Source organism: Acytostelium subglobosum (genome assembly GCF_000787575.1).
Source record: "Acytostelium subglobosum LB1 DNA, scaffold: scaffold10, whole genome shotgun sequence".
Lineage (NCBI taxonomy): Eukaryota > Evosea > Eumycetozoa > Acytosteliales > Acytosteliaceae > Acytostelium > Acytostelium subglobosum.
In genome coordinates, this window is record NW_012236523.1 from 115,645 (window position 1) to 133,703 (window position 18,059).

Below are 18,059 nucleotides of genomic sequence, written 5' to 3' on the forward strand. Positions count from 1 at the left end.
AGAGATACAACAACAATGCCAAAGGTTACACATAATAGAAAGTTACATGGCAGTGCACCAAAGTTTAATAAGAATGAGGGATCAACCCAACGAAATGATGATGTTGAAGAGGATGTCTTTGAAAAGGCGAATGTAACATCATTCGTAAAGGTGCCTCATGTCGATTTGGATATCAACCTATTGAAGAACAACATCAAATCATTGAACAACGTAGCACCACCAGCACCTCTGCCACTCCAACCCCAAGAGTTTGTCGACAGACGACCACAGCCACTCGCCAAGAAAGAGAAGCGCAAGCAAAAGAAGCAAGCATTCCTAAAGAGTATGTTACATTCTTCGATCACAACGCTGACACTAGTACTGACGATCGATGATTCAATCAATAGAGCTTGAACCATTCGCAAAGAGACAACCTGGTCCATTGTCATCTGAGGAGAAGGAGCAACAACAGAGAAAACAACAGCTGCAACAACCACAACAAGCCTCATCACTATCGATTAACTCTGATGAGTTCATGTCTGCTCTACAGGAACTGATGGGTAGCGATGATGACGATGACAAAGCCCAACGACCAGGCACAGGTACATCAGCCACAATGACAAACAGAAAGAAGAAGAAGATAGCGTATGTACTTTGGACAACAGTTGTTCATTCATTCATTCATAGTGACTGACATGTTCATTAGTGCAAGAGAGATACAACAGTATAAGAGTGTTATATCACATCCACAGTTCCAGGCTGATCCTTTCGCAACGTTAAAGGAACATTTGACCAACTCTGTGGCGATGCAGAATCAGAAGTTGGAGGACCAGAAGAAGCTGGCAGCTCAACAGAGCAAGATTATGAATAAGAAGCCAATGGCAAAGAAGCCATCAAAGCCTAAGCAGAAGAAGGAACAACCAGGAAACGTATATTACAGCAAACAACAGAAGAACAGCGGTGGACACAGCAGCAGCATGGACATGGGCTAAGTGGTGCCCCTCCATCAATCGATCATACACTTATATAAACGTCGATATGCATTCGGACCTGTAGCCATTGGCCTGGTAGACAATGGGGAAGAAGCTCTCGTCAAGTCGGTTGGACTGATACATCTTGTAGCGACCGTAGATGTAGCCTACAGGCTTGGTGCTGTTGAACTCACTCTCGGCGGGGATATAGTGGATGGCTACACTGATGCGCTCGTGTAGTGGCGATGGATTGGTGGCCGAGCCATGCCACATCATTCCATGATGAACACTACACGAACCGGCCGTGATCTCGACTGGTGTGCGAGGGTACTCGCTCTGGCCAGCGGATGCCGCGGCGTGTGCCAAAGGTGCCAGGTAGTTGTCTGGAGCATGGAACTCTGCCTCCTCAATCGTATGTGTTGTTGGCCATAAGTGTGAGCCCTTAACATACTCCAGTGTACCATTGGTCATGCTCACATCTGTGAGTGCAATCCACATCGTAGCCACCGAGTTTGGCGTGAAGTATCCCATGTAAGGTTGATCTTGATGGAATCCAATCGGCTTTCCGCCAATAGGCTTCCACTTTGATTGATTGATTGATTGATTAGTCAGTCAGGTGAATCCTCATGAAGTTCATTCATTCATTAACATACAAAGACATCATCTTGAGCAATACGGGCACCTGACCATCCCATGAGTTTGGCAACAATCTTGCCCAATCGTTCATCGAGTACCATTTGAGCGAAGCGTCTGTCACACTTCCAAGCATTGACAATCTCTCTTGTGATGTCATCTTTCGAGAGACCAGGTCTCCAATGCCACTCATCGGGGAATATACCAGTCTCGAAGTTACCATGAAATAAAGGCGACACTCTCTCCTTTACCTTACTGACCATCTCCTTTGATACTACATCGTTTATAAACACGAATCCATCTCTTTGAAACTGTTCTGTTTCCTTCTCATTAACGTCACTACTAATGAAATGATTGTTGTTGTTTGATATCATTGTATTCATTGATCTATCTTAGTTATTTATGTAATATATATGATTCATTGATAGATTGATTGATTCGATCATCATTGATTGAATGTAGTTGTTGGGTTAGTGTTAGGTTAGGGTTAGGGTTAGGGTCGAGGTCGAGGGTAAGGGTTAGTCAAAGTTCAACTTTTGATACAGATAACAAACAGATAATTAATAGTATATATATCACTTATTCAATGTAATAATGACGTTCTCATGTCTACATGAGGACTGTACAAAACAGATGCCTGGTGATATTATCACTACATTGCTACAACATTGCTCTTCAGATCATGGTTGTACAGGCACATATGGTTCATGTCCAAACTATAGAAGTTATCGAATCAGGGTTATTAGAGCTGATCCCGAGGACACTGAATCGATCAATATGATGATTAGTGATGGACTCATCAAGTGTTTGCACACGTCTTGCTTTGACTTCTTCAAGTCAAGAACGAGTTTAACAAGCCACTTGAACAGGAAGGTTGGAGATAATAATCATCTGTGCTTTGACCGTGAGAACTGTCTCGGATGTCTTAGAAGTGACTTACATATGGCAAGAGCCACCACCGTTCAGGATGACCTGTCTCCAGCATTGGCGGGTAACAAGTTCACAACAATAGCATCATCATCATCATCTAATAGCCAAAGTGACAAAAAAGCCCTGGTCAGCCTCTGAATGTCAACTACAACAATCCACCAGTCATATGTCAACACAAAGACTGCACAAGTTCAATGCCACAGTATGGTGACTTGCGTCAACATTGCAAAGTGGCACATTCCTGCAGCTGGACATTTGCCGCATGTCCAAACTACCAAACGTATGCAAGGATTGGGCTCAGGGCAGCTGTGGATGACATCGAGTCAATTGAGATGTTGTTGGCCAGAGGATTGACCAAATGTCCTCACACAACATGCGAAAACTACTCTGTCAAAGATACGTCGGCTGAGTATAATCACATCAGAAGGATTGTCCACAACTGTCCCGACAAGCAGAGCTGCATCGGTTGTCGACTCATTTCATCGGTCACCAAGAAGCCCACCAGACGACAACGCAACATCAACAACATTGATGCCAACAGAAACATCATTAGACCTGATCTACGCGTCAGCATCACTAATAACGTGGATGAAGGACAGTTTACAGGCTTGCTCGACTCCATCAAATGTTCACACATTGATTGTGAACACCATGGAGCATCGTTGGCAGACATGATCAATCATCTTGGACAAGATCACCAATGTTCATCGTCCAATCAATGTGATGGATGTCAGATGGCGCGTCAAGATAACGATTGGTTACTCATATGATCAATGAATAAACTCTTGCTCAAACTTTGATTTCCAGGTTCCAAACACTTGGAATTTGATCATTCTTAGAACTAGATCTTTTGATTATCAGATGATCTTAAGAAGGCCTCGGGGCCCGGGACCAATCTATTTACTTTCAATCAAACAAATAATCAACAACTATTACAATGACTAATCAAACTTCTAGTCCAACACCACAACAGGAGATCTATGACTTGATCATCAAGTTTGTTATGGACTCTGTATCGGGTACTGTATCTGGTCTGTGCCGAGTGATGGGTCATAAGGCGATCAAGACAGAGAAGTTCTCAAACATTGTCCTTGGAGCAGTTGCCAGGTACTTCAACGAGATTGCTCATTCAATAGAGTCAAGAGACGATGATTATGTCAATGAATGCTTTGACAAAATGTCAAGTATCAATCTACATAATGGACCGATGCACCCAATAGACATCCTGCTCCTTGTTGGCAACCTTTCATTCCAACTGATAAACTCAATGCATCTGGAGCAGATGATCATTGGAGGCACAAACACAGACCCAGAAGCAGCACATCAATGTCGCATGAACCTCTATCGAGTTCACATGCGCTCGGTGCTCACAGACTTTTCCAAAGAGTTGGTCACTAAGCTCAAAGGATGTGATTCCAAACACGAACACGAGCCTCTCCAGCCAGGCGAAGACTTGTTTACTCTTACTCACGAGTAAGGCAATAATAATAACATTGTTTTATTCATCGTCTCCATCTTCAATCTTAAGATCCATGTGATATCGATCTTTTAGAACATGCTGTATATCATCTGGAAGTAATAAGACCTGTTCTTTCCATTCTTCCTCGTCTCCAAACATTGTCTGCTTGATCGTACGGAATAGTCCATTGATGAGTTCGTTAATGTCGTCTGGAACGGCATCGCTCCAACTGCTGAACGTCTGAAGGATGTCGGTTATATGATTGGCGACTCCAAGGGGATCGCGTATGATCACCGCGCACATTCCATGTACGAATGTAATGTCGCGCTCCTGCTCGATATCTTTTCCCTGCATGACCTGACACCAGTGGTGTATATACAAGTCGATGTGCTCGGCGCACATCTTGGTGTTGATCAGGCCAAGTCTACCAAGTGCAATGGCTGCGTTGTAAGTGAGCCCGCTGTGTTGGCTAGTGCAGATGATGTCAATCAGCTGTACAAGTGCATCTTCAACAAAGGGGCTCACCTCGTCTGGTGCCTCAATGAGCAGCTCTCCCAATGCCCAACATGCATTATTGCATACTGCCTCGTTGTTGACGTTGTTGTTGTTGTCGTCTTCTTCATCGCCTCCCAGGCTGGTGCTGAGATTGGCTGTGACGCAAGCCAGCATGGCTGGAAGTACTGGTCGAAGTTGTGCTGAACAATGCTGGCAGAGCTCACCGAGCAAAGCAAATGTACTGGCGAGTACATCCGGCAGATAATGTTTGAAGCACTCTATCATGATAAGAGCGAGATTACTGGATGCCATCAATGGCTCCATCATCCTTCCCATGCCCATTGTCAGGCCGCCAAGTTGATCCAACGACGCAATGATAAAGTCACGATTTGGTTCAATCTGTTCGCTCGGTGTTTGAATGAAACGCTAAATGTGTGCCACGATGTTAGTCTTGTCCAGTATACTTGATTGCTTGATTGACTATATACCTTCTCAGCATTCAACGTGTCGACAATAAGTTTGATTGATCGATTAAAGAATATCACCGCTATGTCTTGTAGTGCGTCGCCAATCGCGGCACATATTGGCGTGAGGCAACGTATCAGCCGAAGTAGATTACTGAATGGGTAGTTTGGTTGGTTAGCTTAAGGCTTGGAATGAAGTACAAGGTTCCAGGTCGAACAAACTAACTTACTCATCTGTGTCCTCCAGAGTATTATATCGCTCAAGTAATGGTGTCAATAACAAAGTTATGTACTCTGGTTTGTTGATCTCTCCACCAAATGAACTGGCTGTGGCTGTCAATGCATCGTATAAATGTGGCAGGTTCTTGTGGTTGTACTTTTCGAATGCTTGTACCAATGTGTATATAATGTTGGGAAGGTATGGTACCAAATAGGCCACGGCTTCATCTACGATGATTGAGTATGTACTGCAAGCTGCACGCTGTACCCTCGTGTTTGGGTCAAGTATCCTGTTCAACAAGTTGATTGCCAGTGGACCAATGAACTCCTCTGCCTCACTGCTTGACATCCAGCATGCGTAGCGACTGAGTGTCCAGCACGTGATCGATCGAACCAATCGGTTGGGATCGTTCAGTGTGTTGATCAGGTATGGTATGATTGTTGTAAGATGTGGTACGAGGCCATCGTAGCAACCTTTGGCAATGGCTCCCAGTGTTAAGATTGCACTCTCTCTGTCTGTCCATGTACTTGACTGGTTCATCCTATTCTCGATAAGTGGTAACACAATTGACAAGTACTCATTGCTTTCAAAGATGGTCGATAATGTATCCAAGACTTGTGCAGAGTTCTTTCTCAATGTCAATGATCCATCTTCGTCCTCCTCCTCATCATCCTCTGCCTCTACGTCCTCCGCCTCTTGATCATCATTGTCCTTGTCCTTGTCCTTGTCCTTGTCCTTGTCCTTGTCCTGCTCGACCTTGGCTTGACCATTCTCATCGAGGTCATTGTATTGACTGTCGGAATCCTCTTGGTCGACTGGGTATACCATCAGATTGAGTAGGATTGGGATCAACCTGTGATGTGAGTGATTGATGTTAGTGCTTGTCAGCCAGCCAGTCAGCCAGCCAGTCAGCCAGCCATCGATGGCATATGACCACAACATACTTTGGAAGTGACTCTTGTAACAGGTCCTGACATTGTGATGACTCTGCGATGGCCCACCAGAACTCTGTAGCCTCGACTGCCACACTCTCATTCTCATCCTTGAGTGTATGCAACATGAACTCAATGATTTGATCGATGTAAGGCGTGAGTAGGTCCATGCGCACCTCTGCCAATGCAACCAATGATCGGCACACTTTGATCCTGATGCCATCATCCTCGTCATCAGTCAATGAGAACAGTCCATGCAAGTAGTCGTCCATGTTTGCCAACAGTGAATCAGGCATTGCATCGATTAGATTGAGTAGACATGTCAGCGCACGTCTCTTACAACATTGAGAAGGGGAGTCCAAGAACTCCATGAGCTTAGGTATCATCTGATCGATGATGGAGCCATCCAAATCACACTCGATTATCTCATCTGGAAACTCCTCAAACATCAATGATAGTGAATACAATGCTCCCTCGACCAACAGTTCATTCATATTGTCCAATGCAGACAGTAGCCATGGCAGTAGGTCAGTCCATTCCTAAATGTTTGATGATTGAATGATTGAATGAATGTTAGTAAGCAGCCAACCTCGATCAATCAATCAATCAAACAATATACATACTTCAAGTGAACTCTTGGAGATGATGTTAACTATTAGGTTGGATGCAGTATGGCGTATGTTGATGTCTGGATCGGACAATATATTGACAACCTCTCTCTTTATATAACTCTGTACCAATGGTACAAAGTTGTTATAGTACGTCTTGATATTATGTCTAAGTTGTACAGCTGATGCATCACGTACATGAGGTTCAAGATATTGAAGCTTGACAATATACATCAAGTAATTATTATAATCTGATATCCTATTGAATGCTTTCAACTCCTAATGCATTTAGTTGGATGTAAGCCATCTTCATTCATTCATTCAATCATTCATTCATTCACATACATTATATATACTTCGTTGGATATCTGGATTGGATGAGTTTGTTTGATTGAGTATGAGGATGAGTTGATGTAGTCCTCCAATGTCAGGAGTCCAGCTATCCATGACCTTTTCGATGTTGAGTGTTGTCACAACACTTATAAATCATTAATGATTATAAGAATAAGAAGATATATTGATGATGTTGTAAGTATGTATGTATGATTGTTTGAATGAATCAAATGTCAGTCAGTCAGTCTCAGTCAGTCAGATGTCGATGATGATTGACATGACACCTTCAAGGTCAGTGACGATGACCAAGTATCTTAGTTGTGGTGAACATTAAATCTTGGAGATGGTGTGATAATGGAGAATGTTGGTGTGTTGCATGAGGTCATCAATTTTGGGTTGGCGTTGAACCAAACTTTCACCCAAAAGTTCATAACGCGACCGACAAACACTCTTATTCTATTCCCAATCAATACTACCTACTTGTACATACATACAAATAAACTAATATATACATATATTTATATAATAATGGCACAACAATCACTGAAAGTAAAGAAGACTGGCACATCAATTGTCAAGAAGTCAATGGGTATGTAACTCACAAACCGAGTGTATTATGTTAGGTTAGATTGATTGAGTTACTCATTCAATCACTCAATCAATCAATCAACTACTACAGTTGGCTTGAACAAGAAGGTTACGAACAAGTCAGCATTGGAGCTTGCAAAGAGAAAGATTACTAGATCAATGGAGGTTGGCATTTCACAAAAGATAGAGAGGGAGATGTCGAACCGTGTTGCAAAGAACAACGGAAAGCTCTCCGTGTTGAAGGCTGATGTACCAGGTCAGGGCAAGAAGAAGAAGCAGCCACAACAAAAGATGAAGAGGAATCACTAAACTATAACTTGTTATAAAGAACTACAAGATGTTCACAGTGACCGACACTCTGTCGTTGTCAACTCATCAACAACAGTAACAACATGAACGAATGATTGAATGAATGAATGAATGATACAGGGAAAGACGAGACGAGTTTGATTGATTGATTGATGTTATTGTCAACTTGTTGCTGCGAGCGAATCGACTTAGAACAATCCAAAGAACTTCTTCTTTTTGGACTTCTTGTCTTTGCCTCCATTGGCACCAGCGGCAGATGATGATGAGTTGTTGTTGTTGCCATTGCCAGAGCAGTGGTTTGGTGGTATGATACCCTTTTGGATCATGGCCCATGATTGGAAGTCCTCGATCTCGTCAAGGTCCTCAGCAGACATGGCGTACTCTAGATACTCGTTGAACAACGCCTGTTCCTCTTCCACCTGTGCCCTGTACTCTAGCGTGTGCAACAGTGACAACTGCTGCTGTCTGATCTCCAGTGGGTCGATCAACACATCCTTTCTATCCCATGCTGGGAAGTACATCTTGAACTTGTAAGACTCCCTATACTGTTGTATCTTCTTTATCTTTGGTGGCTTTGCTTCATATTTACAGTAATCCTATTATATGATTGATTGAGTGTCAGTCAATGCATGATCCACCAGCCAAACAGGGCATGATGATATTAGTACTTACGTTTACAAATATAGTGGATATATTAATTAGTGTAATGGTGGCACGTGAACCAATCCAGAGATAGAGCTTGTCTTTGGTCTCAAAGAGTGCACATTGGTCCTCTTTGAGATCGTTTGGATGGAACCTTGTGATGCGCTCCACCTTGAACTCGGACTGCTCCGAGAAGCAGAACCTAAAGTACTTGTTCCTCAGGTAGTTGATGTCCACCACCTCTCTCTTCAGACCTGGCAGGGACAACCAAAAGTCGCGATCATTCTCTGCCTTTCTCTGTCGCATGATACTGATATGGTAGTGCTGTTGTTATGTGATTGATTGTTAGTGAGTGATTGTTGATGAGTGACCAGGAATGGTCCCATCCAAACCACACATACCTCATCAAGATAGGAGGCGTAGAGTTCCAACTCTTCATCGTCAATGAAACTCTGTGTTCCCTTCCAAACGACAATGGTCTCCTTCAGGGCCGAGATGATACAGTAGGAGCTGAAGCAATTCAGTAGGATGGCATTCTGATCCACCTGTTGTATATATACAATCTCATCATCATAGTCCAACACATGGTATATCTTGTCAGAGATATCTGGCTCATCGAATCTCGATCCCTACATTGATTGATTGATTGAGTGAGTTAATGAATGATCGTCGGATCAATCAATCATACTAATACATACTGAGTGAATGATCAACTTGTTGTTGAATAGGTTCATGAAATGGATGGGCTCCTTCCTTTGGTGGATGTAGGCTAGACGTGGCGCCAGCTGTCCTTTCTCTTGGAACTTGGACGAGATGATTGGATAGAGACCGTGGAAGAATGCGGCGAATCCTTTGGTGTCGGCATGCGTGCCCTCCCACCAGTAGATGGTGGACTGCTGCTTTGGACCGACGTTGACAATGTTCTTGGCACCCTTGATGCTGCCAGCGGTGGGTGCGGCTGGTGTGGTGGCTGGCGTGTTCCTGCGCGATGAAACGATGATCATGTAGTTGTTCATCTCGTAGAAGTGCGACTTCTCCTTGGGCTCCAGTTTGTGGAACTCGAGGTCGGGCGTGGTGATGGCGTACACATCGACAATGTCCTTCTCGTTGTACTTGAGCACGGGCTCGATCACCTCGTCCTTGATGCTGGTCAGGAGCTTGTTGTAGTTGTACTGCAGCGGCTTTTTCAGTGAGCGGTCGACGCTGCATGGCTGCTGGTGCGGCAGGACGGGAAGCTTGCAGTTCCAGTTCTTGAACTGCTGCTTGAACAGCGGATGCTCCATGCCCTTCTGGCACTCGATGACCTGCGCCCACTTGGGTCGCTCGTACTCATTGAAGAACATGAGCGCGCACTCGCGGCCCGCCACCAACTTCTTGAGCGAGATGTTGCCATTGTACCAAAGGAAGATATCTGTGGTGCAGTCCAGGATGAACACTTCATTGTCACCCAGCTCCGACACGCTGATTGGATACTGGTCTGTGATTGAGTCCAGGTCAAGCTTGCCGGTTGGTCGCTGGGCAGTCTTGTATAGGTTGACAATGGTCTCGTCGTCGTCGCTGTGCGGGAAGTCCTTGTCCTTGTCGTTCTTGGTCTTGCGCTCCTTCAGATACTTGAAGAACTCCTTATCCAGGTGTGAATCGCCACCGATCAGCTCCACTATTGTACAGTTGTTGCCGTAGTAGGCAGCATAGTCGCGGGCAACGTTGCGCGCCAGCACACGCGTGCTCAGTGACGACTTGGCGCCCAGACGCACATAGATGCGCTGGTCGTTCTCCAGGACGAATGCCAACTCTGAACCGGCGTGCTTGACCAGCTTGGACGAGATCTCGACGTGGCGCACACTGACGCGGCCACTCTTGTCACCAATCAAGGGGATGTCGATCTTGAGCAGAGTGGTTGGGCCGATCGGACGCTGCTTTGGCACGTGGTTAAAGTCGGAGCCGTTGCCGCCAGACTTGTATTTGATGCCGCTGAACTCATCGTAGAAGTAGTCCAAGAAGGATTCGCTCTCATCACCCTGGTACTCATTGTAGATGTTGGCCTTGCCGCCCAGATGTGTTGCCAGCTGAACTGCCAGCATTGCAGACGCACCCACTCTATCCAAAGGTGAATCGGCACCTGTCCATATGTGAATATTGTACAACTTGGAATCTTTCTGTTCCTCTGACGACTGTTTGATTGAGTTAGTTAGTGAGTGAGTGTCAACACACCGAGGGCTTGACAACATACATATAATACAAGATAAGAGTCCTTTGAGAAGAACGTTGGGTAGTCATCAAAGTCTCTCTCTTCGACGCCAAAGGATGTGACAGTCCATACAATGAAGCCACGGAGGTCGTCTGCATCGCCAAAGAGTATGGAGAAGTCAATGTCGATCACTCCATACTTGAAGATGTTGACCATGGCTGGAGGACGCTGGGACGAGAGCGCAAACTCCTCCTCCTCAATCGACACTGGCTTGGCCACCTTTGGTGCATTGGGCTTGTTCATCAAGGCTTCAATGATCATGTTTCCATCTGCAATGGCCTTGGGATCGGGTCCAGGAGGCAACTCTGGCTCACCCTGTTGTTGTTGTTGTTGTAGCTTCTGCTCCTCTGTCAATGGCTCTGTTTCAGTTCCATCAACCTTGGTTGTAGCAGCAGATTGAGTGTCTTCATCGTCCTCCTGTTGTTGTTTAGTCTGGTCACCAGTCACGTGAGGCTTTGTTGTGTCGACTGTCACCTGCTCGACTGGCTGTTGCTGCTGCACTTGGGCGCCATCACCACTTGGTGTGACACCTTGCTCAGCTGCTCTCTTCTCCTCCTCCTCGAGCAATCTCTGTCTTTCCAACTCTTGTTGTCTTTCCAGCTCCTGTTGTCTCTCTATCTCCTCCTGTCTCGCATGCTCCTTTTCCAATGTTGTGACGTACTCTGTTGTGTATGGTATGATGTGAGTGTTAGAGGTCTGTCACGTGACTGATCACCTGATCGCCCCTACTTACCCTCCCATTTCTTGTGCAGTTCCTTGTTTGGTTGTTGCTTTATGTCATCCTTTGATGAGTGACCCACTGATCCGTAGAATGTCGGCTTTCTAATGGACATTGAAAGTGGACGTCTTGATCCCTCCTCAGTCGATGGTGAGTCTGGCGCTGTAGAAGAGGTCGTAGTAGTCGTGGTGGTAGTTGTTGTAGTCGTTGATGTTGACACTTCATCATCATGATGCCTCTCCTTCTCCTTCTCTTGTGCCTGTGCTTGTGCGTGTAAATGAAGCTTCTCCTCTAGTTGACGTGATAGCTCTGGCGCATCGATAAGGGTTGGTGGAGCGGATGTGAGTGTGCTGCCAGCTGACGAAGACATTGCCTTGTGTTGCATGAATAGATCCTGCAGACTGATCTGTGACTTGGCCACACGGGGCACAGAGATGGTCTTGAACAGGTTGCTGGCGGTCTTTCTGCCCAGAGAAGACGATGACGAGTACTTGCGCAGTGCAAAGGCGTCACCACGAATTGTTGACATGCCTTTGATAGTGCCCATCTTCTTTGGATCATAGACGAACTTGCCGTTGATGCTGCCGCCCGCACTGCCGCCGCCGTTTGCGGACATCTTAATGTTGAGCTCCTCGGCCTCCTTCTTGCTCTCGAGCTTCAGCTTCTCGATCATTCGCTTCTTCTCCTCCTCTGCCTGCTTGAGCTTCTTCTCCTCCTCCTGCATCTTCTTGAGCGTCTCGTTGGTCAGCTTCTTTCTCTCCTCGGCCAGACGCTCCTTCTCCTTCCTGTTGGCATAGGCCTCGTCCTCTTGCTGTGACTTGATGTCCAAGATCGTCTTGTTCAGGCTCAGCTTCTCGAGACGCGAGAGTTGGGTGTCGTCGGCCTGTCCGGCGGTGGGAGGCGAGTCGCCGCCACTGCTGTCGCTGTTGTTTATCATGTCGATGCTGCTTGCCACGGCTGTCGTCATGTGTGAGGCGACAGGAGGCTTGACGGGCTTAGTCTTGCCCTTGCCAGTTGCTGCGGCTCCTGCCTTGTGTCTACTATTCTGTCTCCTTGCCGTTGTTGAGCCACCCACATGAGGACTGGACCTGCCTTTCTTTGGAGTTGACATTCTCCTCTTTGGCTCCATTATGTGTTATATTATGTATGAATGTTCGTGTTTGTGAGTGTGTCCTGTGTTTCTAATGTTGTTTGTTGTCTGTTGGTCCTGTTTGTTTGATTGAGTCTGTGTCTGTTGTCTATTGAAGTTTGTTTGAATAAGTATTAGGTATCTATGTACAAAGGTATTGAAGAAAGAATAGAATAGCAACAATAAACAACAAACAAAGAGAGGTGAGAGTGAGAGAGGTAGAGAGGTGATTGCGTGTGGTGAGTGAGTGTCGTCGTTATCGTCACCTCTAAACAACAAGCAAGCAAAGTAAGCAACAACTTAAGTAAACTAACTTTAGACGATTCGCTGAACAAACAAGATGGTCAATGGATCAGATAACAAACATTTCAATTCAATTCAATCATATCATCGGGGATGTCTTCAATGTGATGGGTCATGATGAGATGATGATCATCATCCATTGAACAAGGTGTAGATGATTGATTGGCATGATTGATGTCTTGTCTTGTCCTGTTATGTCATAGCTTGTACTTTCGGTGCACCACCACAGTTATGGTAGCTACCTTAAATAACAACATTGGTGATAACATTTAAAGATAGATATAGGTCCGCTACATCGTCTTTAAAACACCTACATCTATCTATACCTGTATTCCTCTCTCTGTCTGTCTGTCTCTCTTTGTGTCTTGTCTGATTATCTGTATCCTATGTCTCTGTCTGTCTCTGTCTCTCTCTCTCTCTATCACTATATCCTGTTGTTATATTTAGTTGACACACACTATCAACCTGTAATGCAATTATAAGATGGTCCAACAACAAACAGAGGTGTTTGTTTATATCTTTAAAAGTAGAGTATGTGTGTGTGTGTATGTGTGTATGACTTACTTGACTTGGTTCACTCTTTGAGTTGAGGGTATGAGTAATAATCTTGTTGTGTGTGTGTGTGTGTGTGTGTGTGTGTGTGTGTGTGTGTAGGTGTAGGTGTAGCTGTGTGGGATGAGCTGAGGGTATGAGTAATGTTATACAAATATATAAAAATGTGTATGTATGTAACTAGAATGTGAATATGAGTGAGTGACAGTGTTTGCTGGAGTATCCGCTCGACCTCGAGGTAATGTCCTACAAAATTGTCAAATATCTTTCTCATAAACAGTGAGATGCGCGCCCAAACAATTGTTTCTTTCACTTTGTTGACACAAGTTGACATTTGGATGTTGCGTCGTTGGTTGGTCCACCATCAAACAACAAACAAACGAACGAATGAAGTGAAGTGAAGTTAAGTGAATGAATGGATGATCAAAAGGGATGTTTATTCGTTTGGGGGGAAGGAGGAAGGAAGAGAGAGTGGGAGCGAGCGAGTCATCTACCAAGCTAAGTGTGAGTGAGAGATGGATATACCTTTGAGGGGAAAAGGGACAATGATGATGATGATGATGACCGACCTTAGAGCGAAGCCTTCATGGATGAAGAAGAAGAGGTTTCGTAGGAGGTTGGAATGTTGAAGGCTTGAAACAGCTTGCTGTGCAGTGGGAAATGGAATGATGATGTGAAGATGGCCCTGATGTGATTGGAGACGAACGAGGCAGACTTGGAGGCGTCGAGCGTCGAAAGAATGCCCTTGTTCTTGTAGTAGGCCAGGACGGGTGTGGTGTTGGTGTGGAAGCTGGCCAGACGCTTGCTCAGCACGGCCTCGGTGTCGTCCGATCGCTGAATCAATGGCTCGCCCGTCACGTCGTCCTTCATCTCAACCTTGGGTGGGAAGAACTCCTTGTGATAGCTCCTGCCACTGGCTGGATGGATCAGTCTTCCTGTGATTCTTCTGACCAGCAATGAGTCATCAATCTCAAAGTTCAATACATGATCTATCTTCTTGTTGTCGCTATCGAGCATTGAATCCAGCTGTTTGTTTGTTTGATTGTTTGTTGGTTGGTTGGTGAGCTATGTGTACTACATTACTTCGCGAGTCCAATCAATCAATCATACCTTCTCTGCTTGGACGACGGTACGTGGGAAACCATCGAGGATGAAACCCTTGGAGCACTCGGGCTTGGCAAGGTTGTCCTTGATCATGTTGACGACGAGATCATCTGGTACCAGACCACCCTGGTCCATGACGACCTTTGCTCTCTTTCCGTCTTCGGTGCCGGCCTCGATGGCAGCACGCAGGATGTCACCTGTCGACAGATGGCACACGCAAAAGTCCTCCTTGATGATTGGTGCCTGAGTGCCCTTTCCTGAGCCTGGTGGTCCGATCAACACTACGCGCAGTCCCTCGTCCTTCTTCTTCTCGGCCAGTGATCTAACAGCATTTACAATCTCTTGATCAGACTTGCTTGTTCTAGTGTTGTGCTCTTCGCCGTGTCCTCCCATATCTTGTTCTTGTTATATGTTTATATATTTATTTATGTGTAATATATGTATGTATGTAAGTAAGTATGTATGTATATATGTTATATAACTTTCACAACTTTTTAGATTGTTTGTTTGTTGGTTGTTGGTTGCGAGACAGAGATCCTCAGTGCATTCACTCCTGGGTGAAGTGAACTCAAGTGATGTCATTCAATCACACTCTCACTCACTCCAAATAATAATTGAAAAAAAAACAAACTAAACTAAAAAAACTTCGTCATTCCATTTCAAAAAGGATAATCCCATTCCCATTTATAATCAAGTTACTACTCTATATTATATCTATTCTTACTCGCTTACACTATCTCTTGTCTCATTCACTTTAATACTATTACTGAACAATATAAATGTAAACTTTATTAACTCTTATATTATAATTATTATGTGTGTATTTTAAATTGTTAATCTGGAATGAGTTACATTATAATATTATTGTTGTTGTATCCACAAATATGGAATAAGCTAAAGATATATATATATTACTTGTTGCATTGTGAAAGGAATGAAAGAGTGAATGAAGAGTTGAAGACCTCAAAGATATCTTTTTTTTTTGTTTGATTGATTCCAACCACACACTTTGGATCAAAGAAGTCTATTCAAGGGACTGATTATGAAGAGATATTCTTGAGGACAACAGACTTATTATTATTCATTCCTATCTATCTCATTTCATTCATATATATATACATAATGGATCAACAACAAAATGATGATACTGTTGTTGACAACGATAGTGTCCAAACAGTGAACACCTCAGAGGTAGCCTCAATCGACAATGAAGCCAACAACAACAACAATGAGAGCTCTCAACAACAACAACAACAAGAACCTGAACATCAACATCAACAACAAGAGCAACAACAAGAACAGCAACAACAACAACAACAACAACAAGTACATAGTAAACATAGTGTTGACAATGAGACATTAGTCAAAGGAGTGAACATTGATGAGACATTGAATAAGAAACAGAAGGAAAGGGAGGAGAGATTGGCATCAATGATGAGTCGTTATAATAAGAAGTATCAGGATAGTGAGAGTGATGTACCTGTAAGATCAACAGATGATGTCGATACAGATACCGCTGCCGCTGGCTCACTGATCGATGATGGCGAGGATGGAATGATGCAGGAGCAGAGATCACGTCAGCGTCGTGCCCAATCACTACGCATGAAGGACCAGCTGGCCGAAGAGATGAAGAAGTACCGTGATCAATATCAGACCATATTGAGCGATGTCAATACTATATTATCAACCACGCCACCATCATTAGAGTCGGCCGATGGCGTCCAAACATCGAGCTCGATGGTTAACAATCAAACAGTCGATGGTACAAATGGACAACATAGTGGTGAACATAGGATTGATTCATCAGTTACTGGAGGCGATGTCGTGTCGTCAGACAATGGAACAACATCAACATCAACATCAACATCACATGGTCAATCATCTGTTCCAACACCATTCGCAGAGGTTGTCAATTTCAACGCTGTACCACTTGTATCCATGAACTACAACACAAAGAAGAAGAAGAATAAGATGGCATCCAATCAAACATCAACAACAGATGAGCCAACAACATCCACAACTACATCAACATCGACCACAACAACATCTTCAACAACTCAACAACCAACATCACAGGAATCTGAAGATATAACAAATCAAACCAATAATAATGCATATATAGATCAACAACATATACAACAACAACTACTGCGACAACAGAATACATTATACTTTGAGACACAATCCATACCAGTTCTAAGTGAAGTTGGATTCAAGACACTAAAGGCCATCGAAATGGATGCCATCAGATGTGCCGACTCAATGGTCATCCTAACCAGGAATCTAAACTACAGTCTAATGAAGGTATGTCCATCAATCCATCAATCCATCAATCCATCCTAACACAACTTTCAATCAATAGATGTCCAGAGGATCAGTAGAGCTGTTCAATACTTATAAGCTGTCCAATGATCTGACTTGTGACTCTGTTGGCAGCAGTGTGAATGAGACTCATGAATTGATTGACAAGTGTGTGTCGTTGAATGAACAGGCCAAGTGCATAGTTAGCCTCTCACAAAGGATCAAACAGATTCGTGAGGCTATCGACAAGCTGGACACCATCACACACCAAGCCCTCAAGCAACTGGACAGGCAACAGTCATAGTCATAGTCATAGTCATAGCCGACCCAAGGTCTCAAACAAGACAGACAGACGACAGGATCATTGATGATGGACCCTGGAAGTTCCTCCCATCCCACTCTCCACTCTCCCTCCCCTTTTGTAAAAACACAATAAACATTACAAAAAAAAAGGAGGGAAAATTTTTTATTTGAAGGTGTGTTTGTGTTTGCAAGTGAGCGGAAGGAAGAGAGAGCAGGTGAACAATCTAGGCCAGCTTCGAGCGCAACTAGCACTCTCAATCTCACATTCTCACACTCTTTCTGTCACTCCACTCCCTACCAACTCAACTCAACCCAATTCAATTCAACCTACTGGATACATAAGAGAGAGGTAGTAGTAGTAGTAGGAAAGTGTGTTATAATCATCCACCAGTCGCTGTCATTGTCAACAACAGCTGCAGCTACGGCAACAGTCATCATCACCATCAACAACAACAATAACATAACTTGAGTAGTACTTTATACACAGTAATAGGGTCAGGTGCCTTTCATTGTTTTGGAGAGAGTCAGTCAGTCAGTCAGTCGTCCACACCATCACACCAACAGTTCAGGTTTAGTTCAGTTCAGATCATCCATCCATCCATCTATCAATCCACTCCATACATCAAGAACACAACAACGTCGTCACATCCAATATCCAATGTGCCTGTGTATAAGGCTGAAGTATAAGTGCATGTCATAGATCTAAATAAGTAGATATATAGATATATATAGTATTGTAAAGGTATTCAATCAATCAAACAATCATTCATTCAATCAATCATCCAGTCAACAAGTTCAATCAATCAAACAAACAATCAAATCTGAGAATGAACGACGG

At 44.1% G+C, this 18,059-nt stretch overlaps 8 protein-coding genes across 8 annotated transcripts; 4 read left to right on the forward strand and 4 right to left on the reverse strand.

Moving 5' to 3' along the window:
- Positions 1 to 15: 15 nt before the first annotated feature.
- SAMD00019534_054530 (hypothetical protein) lies at positions 16 to 971 on the forward strand (the record flags this gene model as incomplete). The annotated part of the gene is made up of 3 exons (XM_012898944.1): positions 16 to 322; positions 387 to 624; positions 686 to 971. 3 exons carry the CDS (start codon positions 16 to 18, stop codon positions 969 to 971), a joined length of 831 nt encoding a protein of 276 aa, XP_012754398.1.
- Positions 972 to 1,004: 33 nt separating this feature from the next.
- On the reverse strand, positions 1,005 to 1,966 carry SAMD00019534_054540 (hypothetical protein; the record flags this gene model as incomplete). The annotated part of the gene is made up of 2 exons (XM_012898945.1): positions 1,005 to 1,532; positions 1,604 to 1,966. Coding segments are annotated over 2 exons (891 nt in total), but the record flags the coding sequence as incomplete, so codon positions are not given.
- Positions 1,967 to 3,450: 1,484 nt separating this feature from the next.
- On the forward strand, positions 3,451 to 3,990 carry SAMD00019534_054550 (hypothetical protein; the record flags this gene model as incomplete). The annotated part of the gene is made up of 1 exon (XM_012898946.1): positions 3,451 to 3,990. One exon carries the CDS (start codon positions 3,451 to 3,453, stop codon positions 3,988 to 3,990), a length of 540 nt encoding a protein of 179 aa, XP_012754400.1.
- A 21-nt stretch (positions 3,991 to 4,011) lies between these two features.
- On the reverse strand, positions 4,012 to 6,925 carry SAMD00019534_054560 (hypothetical protein; the record flags this gene model as incomplete). Its single annotated transcript, XM_012898947.1, has 5 exons — positions 4,012 to 4,893; positions 4,956 to 5,085; positions 5,162 to 6,004; positions 6,096 to 6,622; positions 6,707 to 6,925. The coding sequence occupies 5 exons, from the start codon at positions 6,923 to 6,925 to the stop codon at positions 4,012 to 4,014; spliced, it is 2,601 nt and encodes an 866-aa protein (XP_012754401.1).
- Positions 6,926 to 7,552: 627 nt separating this feature from the next.
- SAMD00019534_054570 (hypothetical protein) lies at positions 7,553 to 7,921 on the forward strand (the record flags this gene model as incomplete). Its single annotated transcript, XM_012898948.1, has 2 exons — positions 7,553 to 7,613; positions 7,704 to 7,921. The coding sequence occupies 2 exons, from the start codon at positions 7,553 to 7,555 to the stop codon at positions 7,919 to 7,921; spliced, it is 279 nt and encodes a 92-aa protein (XP_012754402.1).
- Positions 7,922 to 8,109: 188 nt separating this feature from the next.
- On the reverse strand, positions 8,110 to 12,640 carry SAMD00019534_054580 (hypothetical protein; the record flags this gene model as incomplete). The annotated part of the gene is made up of 6 exons (XM_012898949.1): positions 8,110 to 8,517; positions 8,594 to 8,887; positions 8,965 to 9,192; positions 9,262 to 10,734; positions 10,794 to 11,473; positions 11,545 to 12,640. 6 exons carry the CDS (start codon positions 12,638 to 12,640, stop codon positions 8,110 to 8,112), a joined length of 4,179 nt encoding a protein of 1,392 aa, XP_012754403.1.
- A 1,443-nt stretch (positions 12,641 to 14,083) lies between these two features.
- SAMD00019534_054590 (hypothetical protein) lies at positions 14,084 to 15,010 on the reverse strand (the record flags this gene model as incomplete). Its single annotated transcript, XM_012898950.1, has 2 exons — positions 14,084 to 14,539; positions 14,624 to 15,010. 2 exons carry the CDS (start codon positions 15,008 to 15,010, stop codon positions 14,084 to 14,086), a joined length of 843 nt encoding a protein of 280 aa, XP_012754404.1.
- Positions 15,011 to 15,739: 729 nt separating this feature from the next.
- Positions 15,740 to 17,222, forward strand: SAMD00019534_054600 (hypothetical protein; the record flags this gene model as incomplete). The annotated part of the gene is made up of 2 exons (XM_012898951.1): positions 15,740 to 16,921; positions 16,980 to 17,222. 2 exons carry the CDS (start codon positions 15,740 to 15,742, stop codon positions 17,220 to 17,222), a joined length of 1,425 nt encoding a protein of 474 aa, XP_012754405.1.
- Positions 17,223 to 18,059: the final 837 nt, after the last annotated feature.